The sequence below is a fragment of the Coregonus clupeaformis genome, chromosome 23 (genome assembly GCF_020615455.1).
Source record: "Coregonus clupeaformis isolate EN_2021a chromosome 23, ASM2061545v1, whole genome shotgun sequence".
Classification (NCBI taxonomy): Eukaryota; Metazoa; Chordata; class Actinopteri; order Salmoniformes; family Salmonidae; genus Coregonus; species Coregonus clupeaformis.
In genome coordinates, this window is record NC_059214.1 from 7891929 (window position 1) to 7919605 (window position 27677).

Here is a 27677-nt window from a genome sequence, read left to right on the forward strand (position 1 = left end):
GGACAGGTGTCTTTTATACTGATAACAAGTTCAAACAGGTGCCATTAATACAGGTAACGAATGGAGGACAGAGGAGCCTCTTAAAGAAGAAGTTACAGGTCTGTGAGAGCCAGAAATCTTGCTTGTTTGTAGATGACCAAATACTTATTTTCCACCATAATTTGCAAATAAATTCATAAAAAATCCTACAATGTGATTTTCTGGAGAAAAAAAATCTCAATTTGTCTGTCATAGTTGACGTGTACCTATGATGAAAATTACAGGCCTCTCTTATCTTTTTAAGTGGGAGGACTTGCACAATTGGTGGCTGACTAAATACTTTTTTCCCCCCACTGTATTGTCATTGACTAGAATTGTATGAGCTATGCATCTGTGTACCGGCATTTTTGTACCCCTCTACTAGCTAGCTAGATGGGGCAGTCCATTCGCAGAGAGGCAGTCCGTTCTGCATGCCTTCTTTACTTCTATACAATGTGTCGTCATGCATTTGTGCATGCACACTGGTAACTGTCATAGCTATCTTGCTAGCTAACTTAGTTAGCTTATCAACCAATATTTTATTTATTATTTCTGCACTATGGCACTTATTAAAGCCTTGAATCTCACTGTCACCACTGGTCATCTAGCTAGCCATGTAGCCAGCAGGGTTGCATCGGTTTCTATTGGACTAGAGCTAGTTAGTCTGGCTATCTAGGTAGCTAACGCTAGCTAGCTAACGCAAGCTGATTATCATGTAGCAGCCTATGCTGACTAGCGTCGCTAGCATGCTAAAGTTAGCTTGCTAATGTTGATACACCATAGTCGTGGGTTCGTAAAATCAAGCAAATGGTACTGAATTGATGACAAAATCATGTTTTGACATTGTAGTGGCTATTGATGTTTTGTTTGTTTGTTTTTTGCTTAGTAACATTGCAAATATCATATTTTTGGCACGCAACTGTGACTTAACTACCGGTATGTATTTCATCTGGTTTTGGCATGAGAAAATTAGTGAAGTCCTAAATTCCTGCGAGATACTCCGAGAATTTGTGCACTCAGAAATAAAAGATCCGGTCACAGATTAGGAGCCACTCCTTTATTTTTTGCATCAATGATTGTGAAAGATGTCTTCAATGATCACCTTTGATCACACATGGGATATAAGTTATGGAAATGTAATGTTCAGTAAATTTTAATGGGTAGTGCAAGTGTATTATTGCCTAATGTGAAAACAATGTTATTTACAGTACTGTGGCATATCACATTCAAAGGGCAATTTTGAAACATGTATCTTGCATTTTTTGCTATTGGATTAACTAATTGAGAAAATAACTAAATAACTAAATTGTGTTCATGCAGGTCTCATCTGTTATAAATGTAACCAGCATGACTCCCTCCTTAAATAAAGGTTAAATTAAATATATTAAAGTTCAGTGAAATACATTGATGTAATCACCAAAACACAACATAATGATATTATAAATTACACTATACATATCAATATACACATCAATTACACAATACATCAATGGTTGTGTGATGAAAGATGTCCTCAAACAAAATTAATGCACAATACAACGTTTTTGAATATGAGACTTGCTGAGTTATAAGTGTAACCAGTTTGGAGATTTTAGTACTAAGCATTTAGAAATTTCTGCACATACAGTACCAGTCAAAAGTTTGGACACACCTACTCATGAAATAACACATATGGAATCATGTAGTAACCAAAAAAGTGTTAAACAAATATTTGAGATTCTTCAAATAGCCACCATTTGCCTTTATGACAGCTTTGCACACTCTTTGCATTCTCTCAACCAGCTTCATGAGGAATGCTTTTCCAACGGTCTTGAAGAAGTTCCCACATATGCTGAGCACTTGTTGGCTGCATGTCCTTTACTCTTCAGTCCAACTCATCTCAAACCATCTCAATTGGGTTGAGGTCGGGTGATTGTGGAGGCCAGCTCATCTGATGCAGCATTCCATCACTCTCCTTGGTCAAATAGCCCTTACACAGCCTAGAGGTGTGTTGGGTCATTGTCCTGTTGAAAAACAAATGATAGTCCCACTAAGCGCAAACCAGATGGGATGGCGTATCGCTGCAGAATGCTGTGGTAGCCATGCTGGTTAAGTGTGCCTTGAATTCTAAATAAATCACGACAGTGTCATCAGCAAAGCACCTCCACACCATCACACCTCCTCCTCCATGCTTCCCTGTGGGAACCACACATGCGGTGATCATCCATTCAACTACTCTGCGTCTCACAAAGACACGGCGGTTGGAACCAAAAATCTCAAATTTGGACTCATCAGATCAAAGGAGAGATTTCCACCGGTGTAATGTCCATTGCTCGTGTTTCTTGGCCAAAGTAAGTCTCTTCTTGTTATTGGTGTCCTTTAGTAGTGGTTTCTTTTCAGCAATTCGACCATGAAGGCCTGATTCATACAGTCTCCTCTGAACAGTTGATGTTGAGATGTGTCTGTTACTTGAACTCCGTGAAGCATTTATTTGGACTGCAATCTGAGGTGCATTTAACTCGAATTAACTTATTCTCTGCAGCAGAGGTAACTCTGGGTGTTCCATTCCTGTGGCGGTCCTCATGAGAGCCAGTTTCATCATAGCGTTGATGGTTTTTGCAACTGAACTTGAATAAACTTTCAAAGTTTGACCTTCATGTCTTAAAGTAATGATGGACTGTCGTTTCTCTTTGCTTATTTGAGCTGTTCTTGCCATAATATGGACTTCCACAAATTAGAAATTCCACAAATTAACTTTTAACAAGGCACACCTGTTAATTGAAATGCATTCCAGGTGACTACCTCATGAAGCTGGTTGAGAAAATGCCAAGAGTGTGCAAAGCTGTCATCAAGGCAAAGGGTGGCTACTTTGAAGAATCTCAAATATAAAATATATTTTGATTTGTTTAACACTTTTGGTTACTACATGATTCCATATGTGTTATTTCATAGTTTTGATGTCTTCACTATTATTCTACAATGTAGAAAATAGTAAAAATTAAGAAAAACCCTTGAATGAGTAGGTGTGTCCAATCTTTTGACTGGTACTGTACATGTGAAAATAGCACCAAAGCAGTAAAAGAAAAACTGTAATGCCAGTAGATGTTCAAGTAGTAGTAGATGTGACCAACTGGATTAAACCCGGGTCATTATTTAGACTTTTTTACTCTAAGGCAATATTACTCGTCACTAGTGATGGGCACCGATATGGAAAATCTAATTCAATTTGTTCTAACCAATATCGATATCATATCGGTTTGAATGAATAACATTGCAACTAAATGAATAACATTGCAAAAGTTCAGGCCGCTGTTTGCTTATTGCCCATTGGGACAGTTTGAATACAATGGAAAGCCCATTGTTGACCCATCAGCAGGCAGTTAAGTATGATCTGTTGAGAGCCTGTAAGAGCGTTTTGTGCCTGCAAGAACAGTCATGTTTGATCTTTTACATAATACTGTAGGTTAACAGCAAGGATAAACCGATTTCACTATATACCTTGCTCATATCAATATCAAACGATATCGGCATCATATCAAATTATCGATATTGGTGCCCACCACTACTCGTCACACAAGCAAGGCTTAGCGAGATCCTTCTGTTACAAAAGCACATCCTTTACTAAATGTGCATTTTTACTGACTAAACAGCATGAAGACATGTATACCATTACTACTACTCTACCCCTACACGTATCAGAGTAATAATAGACATATTTGTGGAAGTAGTAATAATAGATGTAGCAGTAATATCTCCTGAGAGCCGTGGCAGAGCGGCAGCCTTGAACCCGGTGTAACCCTGCCATCACAGCCTGTGTGAAAGACTCGGTTTGTCTCTCCCAAACCAACACACTGAAAGAGAGGAAACGTTACAGCTGAGATCTGTTTCAACTCTCAGCTCTCTGTTTTTGTTCCATTGTCTCTTCTTTTCCCTTCATCCGTCCGTATGTATGTGTGTGGGGGTTGGGCGTTGAGGTGAGGGGGGTAATGTGTGTGTGCATGTTTGTGCATTCCTGCATTTGTGTGTGTTTGTCACCTGCAACAGGGGCTTTCTGCGGAACACTATCTGTACAGGACAGAGGCTGTGCATTCATCTGGCTCTGAATCTCTAAGAGGAAACGGGACTAAGAAGACACAGGAGACACACAACAAGCCCTCATATGGAATGGAGGCATAGGAACACAAACGCAAGCATTCAAGCATACATTCCAAAAGCCCAAGGGGCACCTCTGTGCCTGCGTACGGACACACGCACACACACACACAAACCCTGTCTCCCCACGCACACACTTCCCCTCTCTCCCTTCACCTGCTCTGCGGCCTCAGGCCCTTGGGGACCGGTCAGAAATCACCAGAGCCTCTCCCTACCTTCCCCCCTCTCTCCCCTTCATACTCCACCTCCCTCTTTCCCTCTGTCAATCTCTCCCTCATTCTCTCTTTCCCACAATAGCCCATCCACCGTTTCCCCAAGGAAAATCATGAATATAGAGGAGGCTGGCCAAGAAGCCCATTACTTATCCATGCTCTTTCTCCATTTTCCCCCCACTCTTCCTTTTCCCCCCACTCTTCCTCTTTCCCTCCCTCTAGCCCTCTTTATTTCTCTCTCTCTCTCTCCTCATGTATTTATGTGGATACCTGGCACTCAGCTCAACTGCAGGCTCTCCACTCTCACTGACCGTCTCTCTCCCATCCTTCACCTCTACTGTTGGTACTCACAGACTGAACAGTATGGCTAGAACAAGCTATATAATCCTTTATGCATCTATACTGTATACTGAATAGGCAACCAGATTACAGCCTGTACAGTAAATCCACTATCAACAATAACATCCACTTTTTCAACAAGCCATTTCCCATTAAAATACATTAAGGCGACTCCACGGCAGTGGGAGTGACATTGCGAATATTTATGGTATCTCAGACTGTTCTAGCAATTCTCACATAGGAACTTCATTGGGAGGAAGGATGTTTAGCATGCTTTTTGAATTTGTATCACAAAGCATTTTTTTGAAAATCACAATGACATTTGCCATTTTACAGCAGCTTGCGAAAGTATTGGCATTTTTCCTATTTTTTTTCCTTAAAACCTGGAATCAAAATGGGTTTGTATCATTTGATTTACACAACATGCCTACCACTTTGAAGATGTCAAATATTTTTTATTGTGAACCAAACAAGAAATAAGACACAAAAACTGAAAACTTGAGCGTGCATAACTATTCACCCCGCCAAAATCAATACTTTGTAGAGCCACCTTTTGCAGCAATTACAGCTGCAAGTCTCATGGGGTATGTCTCTATAAGCTTGGCACATCTAGCGACTGGGATTTTTGCCCATTCTTCAAGGCAAAACTGCTCCAGCTCTTTCAAGTTGGATGGGTTCCGCTGGTGTACAGCAATCTTTAAGTCATACCACAGATTCTCAATTGGATTGAGGTCTGGGGTTTGACTAGGTCATTCCAAGACATTTAAATGTTTCCCCTTAAACCACTCGAGTGTTGCTTTAGCAGTATGCTTAGGGTCATTGTCCTGCTGGAAGGTGAACCTCTGTCCCAGTCTCAAATCTCTGGAACTGAAACAGGTTTCCCTCAAGAATTTCCCTTTATTTAGCGCCATCCATCATTCCTTCAATTCTGACCGGTTTCCCAGTCCCTGCCGATGAAAAACATCCCCACAGCATGATGCTGCCACCACCATGCTTCACTGTGGGGATGGTGTTCTTGGGGTGATGAGAGGTGTTGGGTTTGCGCCAGACATAGCGTTTTCCTTGATGCCAAAAAGCTCAATTTTAGTCTCATCTGATCAGAGTACCTTCTTCCATATGTTTGGGGAGTCTCCCACATCCCTTTTGGCGAACACCAAACCTGTTTGCTTTTTTTTTTTCTTTAAGCAATGGCTTTTTTCTGGCCACTCTTCCGTAAAGCCCATGTCTGTGGAGTATACAGCTTAAAGTGGTCCTATTGACAGATACTCCAATCTCCGCTGTGGAGCTTTGCAGCTCCTTCAGGGTTATCTTTGGTCTCTTTGTTGCCTTTGATTAATGCCCTCCTTGTCTGGTCCGTGAGTTTTGGTGGGCGGCCCTCTCTTGGCAGGTTTATTGTGGTGCCATATTCTTTCAAAATTTTTTATAATGGATTTAATGGTGCTCTGTGGGATGTTCAAAGTTTCTGATCTTTTTTTATAACCCAACACTGATCTGTACTTCTCCACAACTTTGTCCCTGACCTGTTTGGAGAGCTCCTTGGTCTTCATGGTGCAGCTTGCTTGCTGGTGCCCCTTGCTTAGTGGTGTTGCAGACACTGGGGCCTTTCAGGACAGTGTCTATACTGAGATCATATGACAGATCAGGTGACACTTAGATTGCACACAGGTGGACGTTATTTAACTAATTATGTGACTTCTGAAGGTAATTGGTTGCACCAGATCTTATTTAGGGGCTTCATAGCAAAGGGGGTGAATACATATGCACGCACCACTTTTCCGTAAGTTATTTTTTTCATTTCACTTCACCAATTTGACTATTTTGTTTATGTCCATTACATGAAATCCAAATAAAAATCTATTTAAATTATAGGTTGTAATGCAACAAAATAGGAAAAACGCCAAGGGGGATGAATACTTTTGCAACGCACTGTATGCCGTTTTTAGATTAGGACCCTAAGATCTGTGAACCGTACATGATACAGACAAAATCTTGGTTTCATTATACTCCTTATAGTGTTCTCTCAAATATGGAGTATGTCTATTCTCTGAAATACAAATGTACAAATGTATTTATTCAACATTTTATTCATATTAACCCATAACTGTCTAAGCCGGCACTATTATCTATATATACTGTACTTCCATTCATTTTTTCAACTGGTACCGGGGGACCTTCAGATGAGTCTTGTGAGGCCTGTGGGTGTCCTAGAGCAACATAACCAACATGTACGTGTTCGTGAGAGTCATATTAGTGTGTAGTGTTCGGACGCTACAGACAGAAGTTGGCAGATCAGCTGTTAATTTATTCATTTATTTAATATGTTAATAATATTAAATATCTCAAAACTACCCATTTTGGTTTTACTTATTTTTAGACATATTGTTTGTAACAATTTACTCTCCAAACACGTCAAATTTCAGGAGTGGGCTGTCTGGTACTTTTAATGATATGACCCATTTTATACCTAGAAATTGAAACTATAGGTCATTAACCAATCACAGCCCTCCTTTAGGATTGCACATTCAGCAAGTCACCAGCAGAGAGAGTTCCCTTTGTGAATCAATTTTCCCATTCACTGTGTCAGTGGTGCTCATAAAATTGATCATCCCTTCAGAATTAGCAGAGAGCCCACTCTGGAAATGTGATGTACTTGTAGAGTATATTGTTCCAAACAATATGTCTTAAAATGAACAAAATCAAAAATGGGTAGTTTTGAGATATTAGTCGGAATAAATTCATTAAGATAAATCGTGTGTGTGTTTGCGTGTGCGCAACCTCAGCTGGGCTGGCAACAACCGGAAGCATCCGGTTTTCAGGGGAAATGGAAAAAGACTTCCGCTTTTGGACATTAACAAGGCGACACTCCATCTTATCTAGTCCTCCACATTTAATGGATTGGTTGAACAGTGCAGAAGTGAACCTCCCACAATAGTTTTTTTTTTCTCTCGTCAGTCCCAGAAAGAAAGAAATGAAGCTCTTTTATGCCTGCTATGTTAGGTTAGTGTGTGTGTGTGTGTCTGCTACAGGTTAGCCCTAATCATAAACATTTGACAATCCCCATTGCCTAGATCTTCCCCTATATTGTACATGATATAGCACTGGTGGAGTGATTTAGAATTTTGTGCACTAGTATTTACTGATTGCTGGAAACAGTGAACACATTTGCACACCTTTATCTTCTGATGAAAACAATGTGTTAATAGTCTGAAAACAAAACACTTATCAGTGAATGTTGTATTCACCTATGCCATTTGTATTTATAGTTTTGCAAAAGGATGTCTAAGATATGCAATCCAAATACAAAGCCAAGAACCAGATTTATTACAATTTTCTTTAACCAATTATGTTCTTTAATGCAAGGCCGACAGACATGTTCCTTACTTTTTCCACCTTCCACTTTCCTCTTCCATTGTTGCGGTAATGCTGCAATTATTTGGTTGTAATTTTGGGTAGAGCAGACATTTCCATATGTTTTTGTTAGTTGCATGTGCGACATAACTCCACCAGTCCAACCTATGATATCATTTACGAAGATTATACCTTTTTTAAATATTTTGTCAAAAAATAATGTTTTTTTTATCAATTAGTATAATTGAGTTTAACCACAATATTTGTTGCATTATTTGTTCTGTCGTTTCTGGAGGATTAAATTGAAATTGCTACCAACATTCTATGGCTTGTTTTAGAAATAGTGATATTATTTCCTTTTCAAATAACTGAAAGTGAGAGATTGTAATCTGAATAAAGGGGAAAAGGCCATTCTTGAATTTACTAATATGCTAGAGTACCAGTTCGGATTTAAGTATAACTTTTGTATGACTGAAGCTTTTAGTGATAAGTCTAATGCGTTAGTATTTAATAATTTCTGTCCTCCGAATTCATATTCATTATATAAATAGGCCCATTTTATTTTGTCTGGCTTGCCGTTCCAAATAAAATGGAAAAGAAATGTCTCATATAATTTAAAAAAAACTGTAGGCAAGACCATAAGCAAATAGGTAAACTGAGATAATACTAAAGAGTTAATCAGGGTGATTTTTCCACAAATAGACAGGTATTTACCTTTCCATGGCAGCAAGATCTTATCTATTTTTGCTAACTTTCTATTAACATTTATTGGAGTGAGATCATTTATTTCATTTGGGATATGTATACCGAGTATATCCACATCACCATCAGACCATTTTAATGGTAAACTACATGGTAATGTAAAAATTTTTAGTGATCCAATACGTAATATAGTAAGTACATTTATCATAATTTGGTTGTAATCCAGAGGTTAGAAAATGTAGTTATATCCTCTGTGAGGCTGTGGAGGGATTCAAGTTGTGGATTTAAAAGAAAACATGCATCATCAGCGTACAATGACCAGCGTACAAACCTTTGTTTTTAAGCCATGGATTTGTATTCCCTTGATATTATTGTTGGATCTGATTTTAATAGCTAACATTTCGATGGCCATAATAAATAGATATGCCGATATTGGACAACCTTGTTATACTCCTCTTGACAGTTTAAAACTTTCTGAGAAATAGCCATTATTTACTATTTTACACCTAGGGTTACTATACATGATTTTAACCCATTTTATAAGAGATTCTCCAAAATTGAAATGCTCCAGGCATTTATATATAAACTCCAGTTGTACTTTATCAAATGCCTTTTCAAAGTCTGCTATGAATAGCAGTCCTGGTTTCCTAGTTCTATTGTTTCCAGTACTTGCCTTATATTATCTCCAATGTATCGTCCATGTAAAAATTCTGTCTGATTAGAATGAATAATGTCAGACAATACCTTTTTAATTCTAAGCGCTATACATTTTGCTAGAATTTTTGCATCACAACACTGAAGTGTAAGGGGCCTCCAATTTTTTTAATGGACTGGATCTTTATATTTCCCACTTGTATCCTGTTTCAGTAATAAAGAAATCAGACCTACTTCTTGAGCGTCTAATAATCGACCATTTACATAGGAGTGGTTAAAACATGCTAATAACGGTCCTCTGAGTATATCAAAAAAGGTTTGGTATACCTCGACCGGTAAGTTTTCTCGGACTTAAAGTATTTAATTGCATCCAGAATTTCACCTTCACATGAGTCTTCTGTATTACTGTTAATTTTACATTATCAATAGAAAAAAATCCCTACAATTAGCTTCAGTTAGAGGAGATGGAGGCGACTGAAACGAAAACATATGCTTAAAGTACATTGCTTCCTCCTTCAAAATATCATTTGATGAATCATGGGTGACTCCGTCATTTGTAACCAGTTTGTTGAAGATGAAAAAATAATTTGGTGCAGTTTTCCCCATATTCCATCCAGTTCGCTTTATTTATTATAATATATTACACTTGATCTTTCTTGAATAAGTTTCTCCATTTCTTTTTGTTTTTCCTCTAATTTATTCTGAGCCTCTATGTTACAGTTTGTATTGCTATCTATCTGTTCTGTTAGACCTTCTATTTCCTTTGTTAGTATGGACTATTTTGACCTAAATTGCTTTTGTTTTCGAGATGAGTACTGAATTGCATGGCCTCTAAAGGCTCATTTAAAAGTATCCCATACAATAAGGGGATTTGCTGTACCTATGTTATGTCGGAAAAAATCAGTCATAAATTCCTCTGTCCTAGTTAAAATCAAGTTATCATCCAATAGGCTTTGATTAAATTTCCAATATCCTCGCCCACGTGGAAATTCAGTAAGAGTAATGTATATGCCAATTATATGATGGTCCGACTGCATTCTGTCCCCTATCAACACTTTTTAAACTTTTGGTGCCAACGAGAATGACATAAGAAAGAAGTCAAGACGACTAGCTTGATTGAGTCTCTGCCATGTGTATCTCACTAGGTCAGGATATTTAAGCCTCTATATATCTACTAGTTCTAATGTATCCATGACATTCATGATTTCCTTAAGAGCATGAGGGTGATAGTTTGTAGTGTGATTTCCTTTACGGTCCATTGAGCTATTTAAAACAGTATTATGATCTCCCACCATAATAAAAGAGTCTTGTATTGCTTGCAGGGTTGATAATGTATTATATATATTGTCAAAGAAGTGTGGATCATCATTATTTGGTCCGTAAAGGTTAATGAGCCATATCTGTTTATGGTCCAATAACATATTTAAAATCATCCATCTACCTTGCGGATCTGTTTGGACAATTTGCACATTCGGATCAAAATTACTGTTAATTAATATCATCGCCCCTTATGAGTTTCTTTGCCCATGGGAGAAGTATATTTCGCCCCCCCCCCCAGTCCCTCTTCCACACAACTTCAACTAGAATTGTTGAATGAGTTTGCTGTAAACAATAGATATTATATTCCTTCTCTTTGAGCCATGTAAATATTGTTGAGCCATGTAAATATTGTTCTTCTTTTGTTATTAACTGCTAAGCCATTACAATTATAACTGGCTATACTTATTTCACCACTTACCATAATGAGATACAAGTTTCAAATCTATTTATCATAATATATGTTTGTATATTTACCAATAAATTATAGTGATTGAGTGTCCATATAGCTGTACCATGATATTTGCATTGCTGCTAAGTAACCCTCCAAATGTTCTCCACTATTCCCCCCACTAAAGCCCCTCCCCATCCAAAGTTGGGTTGTCATCCCAGTGATCGGCATACCACCCCCGTCCCCCCGGATCCCTAGGCCCCCCGAGAGGCCAGGACCCATCCTTCGAAAACAGCACACAGTGCCACCCACAAAACAGAAGCAGGTCAACTGCTAAAAGCATTTCCAATGCTCTCACCTCAACATATACGTATATAAAATATATATCTATTCAAATATCTTGCATATCATAATTTCCATCATTATCAATTTATATGCGTAATAATGTCGGCAGTTCATGCAAAGAATTGTTACCTATAACCCGGATTGCCATTGTATTACATTAAATTTTTGTCAAGAAATTATTATTTTAGCAAACAATTATTGTGGTTCATCCTATATTCTCCCTAACAATCTTACCCCCTTGCAACAGATGTGGGATACACACACACACACATACGCACATACTCTATCACACTCAACCCCTTTCCTCCACAATCAACCATAAGCTCAGATGCTCAACGGTTGTTACATCCCAGAGCCCAACTCAATAAAGGACCTGATTTACGAATGCATATACAGTTACAGCTGTTTGAGAAAGCATGCAAGATTGAGCAAAAATTGACAAAAATGTGAGATTTGATAAACCTATGTCAAGTCCTAGGTGATGGAGGTCAGATCCACCCTCTTCCCCTGAAATACAAACACTCTGGTCCCCCATTGTAACCATTTTTCCCAATCATCTCCGTGCAGTCAGGAGGTTCTCGGGCCTGATCAACCTTACATTCCTCTGAATCTCCCCAGCAGATGGCTTGTATAGCAGAGACCGAAGATGAGATCTTGGTGTTCACTTGTCAGTAGTGACAGTAGAGTTTGTTGTCCCTTGTGCTCTATATCCTGTTTGATATGCATTCAGGAATTTTGTGAATTTCAGGAGGGGTGAATGTTACAGGTAAAATATACTTTATGTACACTACTTTCAAGAGTGTTTTTGGAATGCACATGTTCACAAATGTTCACAAATTCACAAAAAGACGAGCAAAAATTATATCGTCATTGATTTAGTGTTGTTGAACTACTGTCTGCAGGAATATAGATTAGCGTGAATGGGGATCATTTTCGAGTGCAACTTTGATTGCAACTTTACAAGGCTAGCCTAGCTACCGTTAGCTTTGTTTGCGGGAAGGGGCTCTTTCAGGTGCAGACAGCATGAGTTTTCTGAAGATTTTCTCATGGGCATTCTGCACTGTCTTTTGTCTTTTATCAGGCAAATATACTTGTGTACGAGAGTCCAGACGGCAGCATTAACGTTTGCCTTGCATTTGTATCCATTCCATGAACTCATTAAAAGAGAGACAACCGGCAAAATTGTGTCCAGAGCCTTCCCTTCCACCTACACCTCACCAGAACGCAACGCAGAACGGCACGGGTACAGAACCGGTTACAACAGCATGGATTTAAAATGAGGAGATGGACAGGTGAGAGATGGAGAAAATTGAAATTTAGTAGACCTGTGCCACCACTGCGATGACCAGATGCTCTCAAACTTTGAGAGAAAACATAGTCAGATGAAGAAAGAGCAGCTGGAGTAGCAGTATTCTCTGAGGTGATCCATGTCTCCGTCAGGGCCAAAAAGTAAAGGGACAGAAGGGCAGCATAGGCTGAGATGAACTCAGCGTTCTTGACCGCAGATCGGCAGAATCTAAACGATGCCAGAGACCCGGAATTCCACATGGGTTGTGCGCGCAGTGTACACTAAATTAGAAGGGTTGCATTAAAGGGGTGGGGAGCGTCTGTAAAGCCTACAGGGAGAGGTGTGAACAGGCATAGAAAACATACACATAGTTGACGAAGCTACAAAAGAGCAAAATGAGATCATCTGTAAATAACTAGGTAAGATACTCGAGCGAGAGAGTGGTGTGGAGCAGAACAACTCGGCAGAACAACTCTGCAGAACAACTCGGCAGAACAGTCTTTGTTTCGGCGATGGTCTTAGTTTTGCGACAAAACCGCCACTGACACGACCGCCACTTACAGCTGCCGCTAAGAAACCAGGGGAGATTGAAGAACTAACAATAATTCCTGATTGCCTAGGAGAGGTGAAACCACTCCCCACCAATCCAGCCACTGATTACCTAAACAAGTCACAAATTGCCCTGCCCCTTGATCCTGGTTGATCTGTCAACAACTATCTGCAAATTATGAGCAGTCAGCAGTTCACACACCAAGTAGGCCACTGGAAAAACAGGCAGCACTTAAAGTAGATGGCCCTAGCTAGCAAAAATACAACAAATAAAGACAAAAAAATGATACTTCTCACTCCTGGAGATATCAGGAGTCCTCTAGCTATAGAATGAAATAGGCTATATGTCATTTTAAACAGCATATAAACACTCTAAATAGGTCATGAGACAGACAGGGATCCTAATAAGGAACGAAAATGAATTATTTAGGATATATTATTTCAATTATTTCAAGGCCTACAAAGAAATACATTGTGAAGGATTTGCAAGTGCTACACAATAGGCTGGTAGGGACATAAAGCTCTCAGTATTTAAACAACATTTTGTTATATTAAATCATTATAGTCTATAAATTGCGCACATAGGCTGTGACTTACTTAGAATTAAATACAAATTCAACGAAAAATGCCTTTGAGTTCATTTTTAGAAACAGGATTCTGGCCAATCTGTGGCTTCAGGCTCATGCGATGGTGCCTGGAGAGCAGGCCAGCTGCGGAGAATATCCTCTCCATACTTGCAGAGCCACTGGGGATGCTAAACACCCTTTTGGCCACTCTTGCCAGGCTGGGCAGAGATGCAGAGTTTTTTTTATAGGTAGGCCTAAAGGTTTTTAGGCAAAATAACCCAATCAAAACTGAAAGCCTGGTTCTGATTATCAGACTGGGCTAGGATGGATGGGGAAGCCCTGACTCATCTTATTATACACAGATGGACTAGACACATAAAGAGGGTGGTATAAGGCTATACAGAGGGACACATAATACATAAACACACACACAAACGCGCACACACAGAACACACAAAACACACACACACAGAACACACAACACACGCTGGTACTTACTTCTGTATGGCATGTGTTAAAGACAGAGCGGTAGATCACACACACACACACACACACACACACACACACACACACACACACACACAGTAGTACTTACTCCTGTACGGCGCGTGCTATAGACAGAGCGGTAGATCCGGTCTCGATGACACTGTCCAGGGTTACGTTGGGCAAGTCATCATCGTCACTGTCACTCTTGATGTGCCGCGGCGACAAGCCGTTGTGGTCTGTGTATGCTGCCATGGAGACAGACAAAGAGTTAGTCCCATATTATATATTCTATGGTGTAACATGTGATACTGTTGTAAGGTTACATAAGTTAGACATACAGTGGGGGAAAAAAGTATTTAGTCAGCCACCAATTGTGCAAGTTCTCCCACTTAAAAAGATGAGAGAGGCCTGTAATTTTCATCATAGGTACACGTCAACTATGACAGACAAATTGAGATTTTTTTTCTCCAGAAGATCACATTGTAGGATTTGTTATGAATTTATTTGCAAATTATGGTGGATAATAAGTATTTGGTCACCTACAAACAAGCAAGATTTCTGGCTCTCACAGACCTGTAACTTCTTATTTAAGAGGCTCCTCTGTCCTCCACTCGTTACCTGTATTAATGGCACCTGTTTGAACTTGTTATCAGTATAAAAAGACACCTGTCCACAACCTCAAACAGTCACACTCCAAACTCCACTATGGCCAAGACCAAATAGCTGTCAAAGGACACCAGAAACAAAATTGTAGACCTGCACTAGGCTGGGAAGACTGAATCTGCAATAGGTAAGCAGCTTGGTTTGAAGAAATCAAATGTGGGAGCAATTATTAGGAAATGGAAGACATACAAGACCACTGATAATCTCCCTCGATCTGGGGCTCCACGCAAGATCTCACCCCGTGGGGTCAAAATGATCACAAGAACGGTGAGCAAAAATCCCAGAACCACACGGGGGGGACCTAGTGAATGACCTGCAGAGAGCTGGGACCAAAGTAACAAAGCCTACCATCAGTAACACACTACGCCGCCAGGGACTCAAATCCTGCAGTGCAACACGTGTCCCCCTGCTTAAGCCAGTACATGTCCAGGCCCGTCTGAAGTTTGCTAGAGTGCATTTGGATGATCCAGAAGAGGATTTGGAGAATGTCATATGGTCAGATGAAACCAAAATATAACTTTTTGGTAAAAACTAACCTCGACGTGTTTGGAGGACAAAGAATGCTGAGTTGCATCCAAAGAACACCATACCTACTGTGAAGCATGGGTGTGGAAACATCATGCTTTGGGGCTGTTTTTCTGCAAAGGGACCAGGACGACTGATCCGTGTAAAGGAAAGAATGAATGGGGGCCATGTATCGTGAGATTTTGAGTGAAAACCTCCTTCCATCAGCAAGGGCATTGAAGATGAAATGTGGCTGGGTCTTTCAGCATGACAATGATCCCAAACACACCGCCCGGGCAATGAAGGAGTGGCTTCGTAAGAAGCATTTCAAGGTCCTGGAGTGGCCTATCCAGTCTCCAGATCTCAACCCCATAGAAAATCTTTGGAGGGAGTTGAAAGTCTGTGTTGCCCAGCGACAGCCCCAAAACATCACTGCTCTAGAGGAGATCTGCATGGAGGAATGGGCCAAAATACCAGCAACAGTGTGTGAAAACCTTGTGAAGACTTACAGAAAACGTTTGACCTGTGTCATTGCCAACAAAGGGTATATAACAAAGTATTGAGAAACTTTTGTTATTGACCAAATACTTATTTTCCACCATAATTTGCAAATAAATTCATTACAAATCCTACAATGTGATTTTCTGGATAATTTTTCCTCATTTTGTCTGTCATAGTTGACGTGTACCTATGATGAAAATTACAGGCCTCTCATCTTTTTAAGTTGGAGAACTTGCACAATTGGTGGCTGACTAAATACTTTTTCCCCCACTGTATGATAAGGTTTATGTGTGCTGCCATTAGACACAAACACAGAAGACAAAGACAGAAGTCCCGTATTACAGTATATACTGTACCATACAGACAATACACATTACAAGCCAAAAAACTTAATGATACAAACTTTGTCTATCAACAACCACTCCTTAAAATATATAAATATATATATCATAGTAAATATCAAATGATTCTACTGTATGTACAGTATCTAATAACAGTCCAACATATCAGACAGACTCTCTTTGTTTTCTGTAATATAATTTGTTCTTAGTGTACATGGTTTCCAGTTACTGGGAGTAAAAATAAAGTCCCTATATGTTGCTATTTTGGTATTATTCAAATAATATGGCTTCACAGAATACTGAAGTGCTCCTCATCAGCTGTAGCCCTTTTTTCCTCTCGGTGTCAACCAAGTTCTTCAAACCACCTAACCTGTCTGAGACCGATGTCTCAGTCCTAGTCTTATTGCTCTGACATAAAGTGGGGTTCGAAATGATTGACACCCTTGATAAAGATGAGCAATAATGACTGTATAAAATAAATAATTAAAATACTGATCTATATTGTATGCTCAAAAAATTTGGGAAATTATATTTTATAATACAATTGCTCAGAGAAAGATATTTAGTTTAACAAGTAATATATTTTTTTTCTTGAAAAGGTAGGGGTCAAAATTTCCTGTTATTGGTTATGGTGAGAGGTTATAATGTCTTTGGGGTATGATCTCTCTATCTTTCTCACTCATCATTATTCACAATTCATTCAGGATTATTCGTAATCACATTAATGTAGAAGGGTTTAGAAACATATTTTATTCTTATTTACAATAGAAGTGACTGCAAAATGACACATTATTTACCATTAATTCATTTTGGTCACAAAATAATCTGAAACACAACCAAAACAAACTGCAAATGCATCCAACAAGTTTGTAGAGTAACAAACTTGATGTAGTCATTGTGTGCTAGGAACATGGGACCAAATACTAAACTTTTGACTACTTTATTTATAAGAATCTTTAGGGGTGTCAATCATTTTGACCCCTACCTTTTTGAGAAAAAAATATATTACTTATATATCTTTCTCTGGGCAATTGTATTAGTGTAAAATATTATCAATTTCCCTTCTTTTTTTGCATACAATACACCTCATTATTTGAATTATATATTTTATACAGTCATTATTACTCATCTTTATCAAGGGTGTCAATAATTTCAGACTCCACTGTACTTTCTTTGAATTTCATTCATACTCATATTCAATACATTAAATTCCATTAATTGATTTTAATTTAAAGAAAAGCTATGATCAAGGTCACGTCACTTCACTTCATAGAAAATCTGATGTTTTTCAGTCTGAATACTAGCTGTGTTTTCTCTCCTCTGCATCGAACAGCAATCAAAGCTACAGCCCTCTTGCCCGCCACCCTGTCTGCAGACCACAATAGAATCTGAAAACATCCAGTACATCCTGTAGGGTAGACACTGTGTGAACCCCTGTGTGTGTGTACATGTGTTTTTCCATGCTTATGTCCGTGTGTGTGTGTTGTGTGTGGTAGTGATGCGCGGGTCAGCTGTTTGTTCACCCGCACCCGCCCCCAATTGCTAAATACCCCTCCGTAACCACCCAACTATATGTAATATAGTGAAAATCTGAGTTCCACACCTGACCCTAACCCGCAAATATAGGAAATGTGCTGCACAGTCAGAGATGGTGGAACGTTTTATTGACAGGCCTTTTTAGGCCTGTGTTTCTGCTTATAAATTCAGACATTTTAGTAGGCTATTTGTTAGTCAACTTTTCTATAATTACACTGAACAAAAATATAAACGCAACATGTAAAGTGTTGGTCCCATTTTTCATGAGCTGAAATAAAAGATTCCAGAAATTTTCCATATGCACAAAAATATTATTTCTCTAAAATGTTGTGCACAAATTTGTTTACATCCCTGTTAGTGAGCATTTCTCATTTTCCAAGATAATCCATCTACCTGACAGGTTTGGCATATCAAGAAGCTGATTAAACAGCATGATCATTACACAGATTAACCTTGTGCTGGGGACAATAAAAGGCCACTCTAAAATGTGCAGTTTTGTCACACAACACAATGCCACACATGTATGTTTCATGTTTCAGCATGATAATGCACGGCCCCTTGTCGTCAGGGTCTAACACAATTTCTGGAAGCTGAAAGTGTCCCTGTTCATCCATGGCCTGTATACTCACCTGACATGTCACCCATTGAGCAAGTTTGGGGTGCCCTGGATCGATGTGTACGACAGCGTGTTCCAGTTCCCGTCAATATCCAGCACATTCGCACAGCCATTGAAGCGGAGTGGGACAGCCTGATCAACTCTTTGCGATGGAGATGTGTCACGCTGCATGACGCAAATGGTAGTCACACCAGATACTGACTGTTTTTTTGATCCACACCCCTACTTCTTTTTGACCAACAGACTAAATAAACCCTTATAATGTCATAAATCAATAGAATGAATGCTTCAATCTAGTTGACATCGTTAAAGTTTGTTTTATCTTTCCTCATCTCTGCCTCTCTCGCACAGTAATGACTTAAATGTAAATGTAAAGACGTTTAGGGACCGGGGAGAAAATGCAATAACAAAAAAAAACTGGAAAGAATTTCCATGCAACATTTCCAAATTACATCAGTTTGATCGTTTTAAGGAAATTAAAAGCTGCTAAAACGACCCAACATGGTTTTAATAAGATTTCAGTTTGGCTTGGATGTATATTTTATGTGGTTTACATACTATCAGCTTTTATGATTTTGTGGTCCTCTGTAGCTCAATTGGTAGAGCATGGCGCTTGTAACGCCAGGGTAGTGGGTTCCATCCCCGGGACCACCCATACGTAAAACTTTATGCACACATGACTGTAAGTCACTTTGGATAAAAGCGTCTGCTAAATGGCATATTATTATTATTATTATTATTATTATTATTATTATAATTAAGATAGCACTTTTACAGACGGTCCCTAACCGTGCATTCATTCTCTCAAGATGCTGAAAGAAATAAATCATATTTCTCCACTCCTGTTCCCGAGTAAAAATTTGGTGTATCATTTTACTGCAAGAAATGCTTAATTCTGCAGGAGTTAATATTGTAAAGGTTATAGACCTACAGTTAGTGTCCAGATTTCAGTCAGGCTACTATTTCATTTAACCCATCTGAACAGTACAGTTCCCTTGACGTGCCATTTTGAAGTCCCCGTCTTGTGACTGTCGAAATTGTATAGTGTCTCACAGTCGTCACACATAACATCCTAATCCTCTTTTACTACTTCACCAAATCTTTCCCAGACATTAGACTACTGTTCTGGCCCTCCCTTCTCTTTATTTTCAACTCTCCATTTCACAGCTTTTCTCTTATTGAATTAAACTCCCGACATTGTCCTTTTTGCCTCATTGGCTCAGGCCCTAAAGCTTAGGCTACTCACTAACATCAGATAAAAATAATGAAAGAAAAACCTCAATGTAGCCTATAGATACGAATTTCACAAAGAATTATACATTTATGGATCTTTATTCAACCAGAGTGACACTGCTCATACCATGCTACAAGCTGTCCTGCCCTCAGGCCAGTTGTCCGGTTTGATTGACAGCTCCTGACAGGAAGTGCCTGCCGGGTCTACAGTGAGGATGGGCCCACCCCAGAGACACCCACAAACACACATGTGCAGACACACACACACAAATATGCATATGCAGACACACACACACACACACACGTTATCAGCCACTATCGCCCTCGCCCTGTAGATAAGAAGCTGGGTGGTGCAGTGTATTTTGGCGTTGTTGTTGTCTCTGAGCAGTGGGTGGGGCACGTCTTGATAATGATAGCCCGTCAAGTGTGTGTATGTGTCAGTGGAGGCGGCTGAGGGGAGGATGGCTCATAATATGGAAACCATGTGTTTGATGATGTTGATACCTTTACACTTATTCCGCTCCAGCCATTACCACATGCCCGTCTTCCCCAATTAATATGCCACCAACCTCCTGTGGTACGTGTGTTTGTGTGTGTATTATAGAGATGGAAAGAGGTCTCATCATTGCATTTGTGCTATTATGGCGTCTGACAGCATGGGCAGTGCCATTCTCCATTTTAAAGTAGTCAACTTCTTTTGTGTTTGAAAAAAGTGTAAAGCTTATGATGGTGATTTACAGCCACCTGTTTCACTTTGTTTCACTCAGTTATTGTGGCCAATAGATGGCGGTGTTAAAGCCATTTACAAACCAAAGCACCCAATTTGAAAAAGAAGACAACCAACGATGATCTATTACAGGGTCATAGGCACAGGAGCCAGGCCCACCCAATCAGATTGAGCAAAACATATTTTTATTTGTAATACTTGTCAGTGTTATAAACGGGACATTATGTGTCTTTTTACCTAAACATGCAAACACCATCAGATAGAATTCATAGCAAGCAGTGGACTGGGTTAGTCAGATTTGATGAAATGTAACAGAACAGATGAACTGGAATGACATTCAGTCTCACGGGATGGTTTGCCAAAAAGAACTAACTGAAAGCCACACACCCAATATGTCACGAATATGACTGTATTAAGGCATATGTCACTGTGCTTCTATGGCTATATGCACCATGCCATTGCCTATTTCATTTATTCATTCAGCAAAAAAGACAGTTTATAATCCAGTGCCTTTATCACACACCTATCTTTTAGCTTTAATTAGCTTTAAAAATGCAAAATGTTCTTTCAGACTCATGGCGAGATGTGTAGAATAGCATGAGATGAGCTATCAAACTGCACATTTTCCTCTGCCCCATGGCAAAATGTGTAGAATTGCAGGAAATCTGCTTTGAAACAGGAATATTTTCTCTCAGCGTCATGGCAAAATGAGAATAGCATAAAATTAGTTATAAAACCGCACATTTATCTCTTTGCACTATGGCAAAATTGCAGGACGTTAGCTACTTTCCCACCCATTTTCTGCAGGCCCACCCACCAATTAATGTCTGTCTACGCCAGTGATCTATTACATTGACAAGATAGCCAAGCAACTCTCTAACAATGGAAATACACTCAATGAGTGAAGGCAAGTGAGGTCAGGTGGGACCATTCTTGCCAATGAGAAGGCAGATAAGCGTGTGCATAACAGGTCTCATCACTAAGTTGTTTTTATCAAAGTTGCCGGAATGCCACGTGCATCCACTTATATCAGTACATTTGTAACAGCCCTAAACATTACTAAACTTATATTTGATCAAATAAGCCTGGTGTAATTCCATACTGTCTCATAGACCTCCATACAAAAAAGGGCTTCTCTCTCACGGACAGATTTTGGCCGGAGTAAATCCTCTCAATTCGCCTCTTCCTCTCCGTCCCAACCCATAGGAATCCCACCCAGTTGACTACTTTAAAATGGTGGAAGCCCTCAATGACAATTTCCATACTAAAACAGGTTACATCCAAGTTGAGTCCTCCATCTATCTCTATGGTGTGTCTACGGTACATGTTGGATGAGCTTTAGATAAAAATAAAATAAAAAACACTGTCTATCTCTCCTACAGTAGGCATCTCTCAAAAAATTTAAAGATTGAAACAAAATATTACGTTTTTTTGCATATCGCGTATCTGTGAGGTATGAAAATATTGGATTTAACCTTTATTTAAGCAGGGAGTCATGTTGAGACTACGGTCTCTTCACTCTGCATGAACACATCAATAAACAACAATGACACTATCCATAGCTACACTGAGTATACAAAACATACTTTCCATGACATAGACTTACCAGGTGAAAGCTATGATCCATTATTGATGTCACTTGTTAAATCCATTTCAATCAGTGTAGATGAAGGGGAGGAGACAGGTTAAATAAAAATGTTGAGCCTTGAGACAATTGAGACATGGATTGTGTATGTGTGCCATTCAGAGGGTGAATGGGCAAGACAAAAGATTGAAGTGCCTTTGAACAGGGTATGGTAGTAGGTGTTTTAATGCTCAACAGTTTCCCGTGTGTATCAGTTCCGGTGTATCAAGAATGGTCCACCACCATTCTTGATACACACGGGGTGCAACTGAATATTAGGAAGGGGTTCCTAATGTTTGGTATACTCATCCATTACACATGAAAAGCAAACATAAAACACAAAAAGCAAAACACAATCATATCAAACAAACACATTCTTCAGTACAAAAGGCCCTCTAACATCCACCTGAATTGCCCAAGATTTTAAGGAGTTTTGGAGACAATTCCACATGAGAGGAGCAAAAAAACTCAAAGAAGATTTACCTAACTCGGTGAAGATTGGAGGGATCTCCAGGGTTAGCCATCCCTGAGTCCGGGTCTGGTAACTTATAAGTCTGAAGGTTAACAATGAGGTAAGGTATGCCGGAAGTTTATGCAAGAGGGCTTTATAGACAAAAGAGCGCAATGCATCGATCTACGAGACTTCAAAGACAGACAGCCTACTTTCTGATACAAAATGCAATGATGTGTACTGAACCTATCGCCCGTAATAAAGTGCAATGCGCTATGATAAACGGTGTCCAATGGCTTCAATACAGTGGCAGCTGCATTCCTATAGATGATATTGCCATAGTCAATAACCAGAATTAATTTTGACTGAATTATTTGTTTTCTGCTATTTAACAAAAGAACACAGGCATACTTTTGAAAACGGAGCTTTTCTCACTGTGTAATCCTGCGGTGGGTAACAGGGAACACAGTGTGTGCATGGTCTTCATTCTAGACCACGGATAGTTGTTTTAGTGCTGGGCTGGAACAAAAGCCTGCACTCCCCACAATAGGAATTAAGTTGTCCATCCCTGATTATCCACAGTTTAACTTCCCTCAGTTACAAAGCTCAATTCTACCTGTGAAATCTCTTTTCATTGCCCATTCTCTAGCTAAGCATAGTACCATAGAGGTAGACGCGAAGCGAGAGGGTTTACTCCACCCGAAATATGTCCAAAGAAATCAATGAGAGAGTGTCGAATTTGGTCAACAAAAAATGTAATTGCTAATTTGCTACATAAGGTTAATTTGAAGTTTAGTGATGGTTTGGTTATTACGAATGCACTGACATAAGTGGACACACGTGGCATTTCGGAAACAACAACAACAAAAAACTTCATATCGGAGCTGTGCCTGTTGTTCACACACATACAGTGCCTTCGGAAAGTATTCAGACCCCTTGACATTTTCCACATTTTGTTACGTTACAGCCTTATTCTAAAATGGATTAAATAAATACAAATCCTCAACAATCTACAGTCGTGGTCAAAAGTTTTGAGAATGACACAAATACTAATTTTCACAAAGTCTGCTGCCTCAGTTTTGATGATGGCAATTTGCATATACTCCAGAATGTCATGAAGAGTGATCAGATGAATTGCAATTAATTGCAAAGTCCCTCTTTGCCATGAAAATGAACTTAATCCCCCAAAAATATTTCCACTGCATTTCAGCCCTGCCACAAAAGGACCAGCTGCCATCATGTCAGTCATTCTCTCGTTAACACAGGTGAGAGTGTTGACGAGGACAAGGCTGGAGATCACTCTGTCATGCTGATTGACTTAGAATAACAGACTGGAAGCTTTAAAAGGAGGGTGGTGCTTGAAATCATTGTTCTTCCTCTGTTAACCATGGTTACCTGCAAGGAAACACGTGCCGTCATCATTGCAGGGCTTCACAGGCAATGATATTGCTGCTAGTAAGATTGCACCTAAATCAACAATTTATCGGATCATCAAGAACTTCAAGGAGAGAGGCTCAATTGTTGTGAAGAAGGCGTCAGGGCACCCAAGAAAGTCCAGCAAGCGCCAGGACCGTCTCCTAAAGTTGATTCAGCTGCGGGATCAGGGCACCACCTGTCACGAGTTGCTAAGCCAGAACCCAGAAGCAGACCAGGACAAGGTAAGTTGAAACGAAGGTGAGTGTTTATTACAAATTCAAGAGTGATGCTGAATAATCCAGGGAACAGAGCGGGCGGCGTTGATTAGTTGTTGGGGGTGCAGTGGTTGATCCCATCCTGGGTCGGCAGCCGCCGACCACCAGGCAGAGGTTGGATGAAGGTTCCGGACGGGTGACTGCAGATGGAACAAAACGGGGGTAAGTAAGCAACCAACCAACAAGGTGCAAAAACAACAAAACTAACGCTAGGCTCTAAGACTGATACTCTGGTAAACCTACTGTTCATGGCTAACGATCCGGCAGGGACTGGATGTTAGGCCAGAGCCTAAGAAGGGTGATGATCAGGACCAGGTGTGCAGATTGCTGATGGGATGCAGGTGCGGAAATCAAGAGAGCTCCCCGGAGCGTTCCCGAACCCTCGGGAAACTGGAGATCACGAACAGAAAAACTAGTCACCAGACAGGACCCGACTCAGACTGCCGGGATCGTTACAGTACCCCCCTCCGACGAACGCCACCGGGCGGACTCCCGGAGCGCCAGGATGGAGGCGGTAGAAGTCACTGATGAGGTCAGCATCTAGGACCTGTCGCCGCGAATCCAACTCCTCTCTTCAGGACCATACCCCTCCCAGTCCACGAGATACTGAAACCCCGGCCCCGCCGTCTGGAATCCATGATGCGACGCACCGTGTAGGCAGGACCACCTCCGATCATCCGAGGAGGAGGAGGAGGAGGCGGAGGAGGCAACAGAGGACTGAGGAAGACAGGCTTGAGGCAGGAGACATGAAAGGTGGAATGGACTCTGAGCGTCCTCGGTAGTTTGAGTCGAACTGCCACTGGATTGATCACCTTCTCCACCACAAACGGACCAATGAACTTCGGCAACAACTTCCTAGACTCAGTCCGTAACGGAAGATCCCGTGTGGCCAACCAAACCCTATCTCCGATGGTATAGGTGGAAGCGGGGATCCGGCGACGATTCGCCTGGAGCTGATACCGGTCCGAAACTCTAAGGAGTGCCTTTCTGGCCCGATGCCAGGTCCGGTGGCAACGACGAATATGGGCCTGAACAGAAGGCACTGAGAGCTCCCTCTCCTGAGAAGGGAACAGGGGAGGTTGGTAGCCATACAGGCACTGGAAGGGAGACATCCCAGTGGCAGATGTAGGGAGAGTATTGTGGGCATACTCAACCCAAGGCAACTGAGAGACCCAGGAGGTGGGGTTGGAAGAGACCAGACAGCGTAGCGTGGATTCCATCTTCTGGTTGGCTCTCTCCGCCTGACCATTGGATTGGGGGTGAAAACCAGATGTGAGACTGACTGTAGCTCCAATGGCCAAACAGAAGGACTTCCAGACAGCAGAGGTAAACTGAGGGCCACGGTCGGAAACGATATCACTGGGCAAACCGTGGACCCTGAAAACCTCCCTAACCAGGATCTCGGACGTCTCCGAGGCAGAGGGAAGCTTGGCAATTGGCACAAAGTGGGCGAACTTGCTGAATCTGTCCACGATAGTCAGAACGACCGTGTTCCCCTCAGAAGCGGGCAACCCAGTGACGAAGTCCAGGGCCAGATGCGACCATGGTCGCCGGGGAATAGGAAGGGGGGTGAAGTAGTCCAGAGCTGGGCCGATTGGTACTCTTATTCTGTGCACACACTGGACAGGCAGCAACAAAACCCCGAGTATCCTCGGCCATGGCAGGCCACCAAAAACGTCTGCGAAGAAACGCCATTGTCCGAGCCACGCCAGGGTGACAAGCCATCTTGCTGGCGTGGGACCATTTGAGGACAGCAGGACGAACCGACTCAGGCACAAACAACCGACCGGGTGGACCGTTACCGGGACCGGGCTGAGTCCGAAGGGCCGCCAGCACCTCCTCCTCAATCTTCCACATAACTGCTCCCACCGACGCAGTTCCGGGGAGAATTGTCTCGGTCTTGGACCCACTCTCCTCCGTCTTGGAGAACATCCGGGACAAAAGGCGTCCGCCTTGCCGTTCTTAGATCCAGGTCGAACGTCAGGGGAAAACTTGAATCGTCCGAAAAACAACGCCCACCTGGCCTGGACGGGAGTTGAGACGTTTAGCCGATTGCACGTAAGCAAGATTCTTGTGGTCAGTCCAGACAATAAACGGTTGCTCCGCCCCCTCCAACCAGTGGCGCCACTCCTCCAAGGCAAGTTTCACCGCGAGAAGCTCCCGGTTACCCACATCGTAATTCCTCTCCGCAGGCGAAAGGCGACGAGAGTAGTAGGCGCAGGGATGGAGTTTACTGTCCGTGGAGCATCGCTGCGACAGGATGGCGCCAACTCCCACATCAGACGCGTCCACTTCAACGACGAACTGACGGGCCGTGTCCGGTTGAGAGAGAATCGGTGCGTTGGTGAATCGCCTCTTCAAATCCAGAAACGCTCGATCCGCCTCCGGATTCCACTTGAAGGTCCTGATACTGGAAGTCAAGGCAGTTAACGGAGCGGCCACACGGCTGTAATCCCGGATGAATCTGCGGTAGAAATTCGCAAACCCCAAAAATCTCTGGAGCTGCAATCTCGTACCGGGCTGGGCCCATTCCAGAACCGCTCTAACCTTCTCCTGGTCCATCCTAATCTCTCCCCTGGAGATGATGTACCGAGAAAGGATGTCGTGTGGGCGTGAAACTCGCACTTCTCGGCCTTCACGAACAGGCGATTCTCCAACAATCGCTGCAGAACCTGCCGGACATGCTGGACGTGGTCGGAAGGTTCCTTCGAGAAGATCAGAATGTCATCCAGGTAAACAAACACAAAGAGACCGATCATATCTCTCAGGACGTGCGTTCACCATACTCTGGAATACCGCTGGAGCATTGGTCAGTCCAAACGGCATCACCTGATACTCGAGTGACCCATCGGGTGTATTGAAACCCGTCAACCACTCGTCCCCCTCTCTGATCCGGACCATGTGATACGATTGCGTAGGTCTAGCTTGGTGAACACCGTAGCACCCTGTAAGGAGTCGAAGGCAGAACTCATCAAGGGCAGGGGATACTTGTTCTTGACCGTGATGTCATTCAACCCCCGATAATCAATACACGGTCGAAGAGAGCCATCCTTCTTACCCACAAAGAAGAATCCTGCCCCCAGGGGTGATGACGAGGGACGAACGAGACCAGCAGCTAGGGACTCCTTGATGTAGGTCTCCAAAGCCTCACGTTCAGGTCGGGAGATACTGTATAACCTTCCCTTGGGGTAGACAGCTCCAGGGAACAGGTTGATGGCACAATCATATGGTCGGTGGGGAGGAGTGACAGAGCCTTCTGCTTACTGAAAACTTCCCCCAAATCGTGATATGTCTCGGGAACCAGGGACAAATCTGGGGGTTTAGCCTCAATCACCTGACTGGGAACCGAATGGGGGCAGGCAGTCTTGAGACAGTTAGCATGACAATCAAGGCTCCAACTCGTTACCTTGCCCGTCACCCAATCGAACGTGGGATTGTGTTCCT

The 27677-nt window shown here is 41.5% G+C and overlaps 1 protein-coding gene across 1 annotated transcript in view; it reads right to left on the reverse strand.

Moving 5' to 3' along the window:
• The window catches only part of klf12b (Kruppel-like factor 12b), a 201524-nt gene that overhangs the window by 29153 nt on the left and 144694 nt on the right, over positions 1 to 27677 (reverse strand). The window contains exon 4 of the mRNA XM_041844004.2: positions 14456 to 14591. Coding sequence (XP_041699938.2) covers positions 14456 to 14591 — 136 coding nt within the window. The remainder of the gene's footprint in view (positions 1 to 14455; positions 14592 to 27677) is intronic.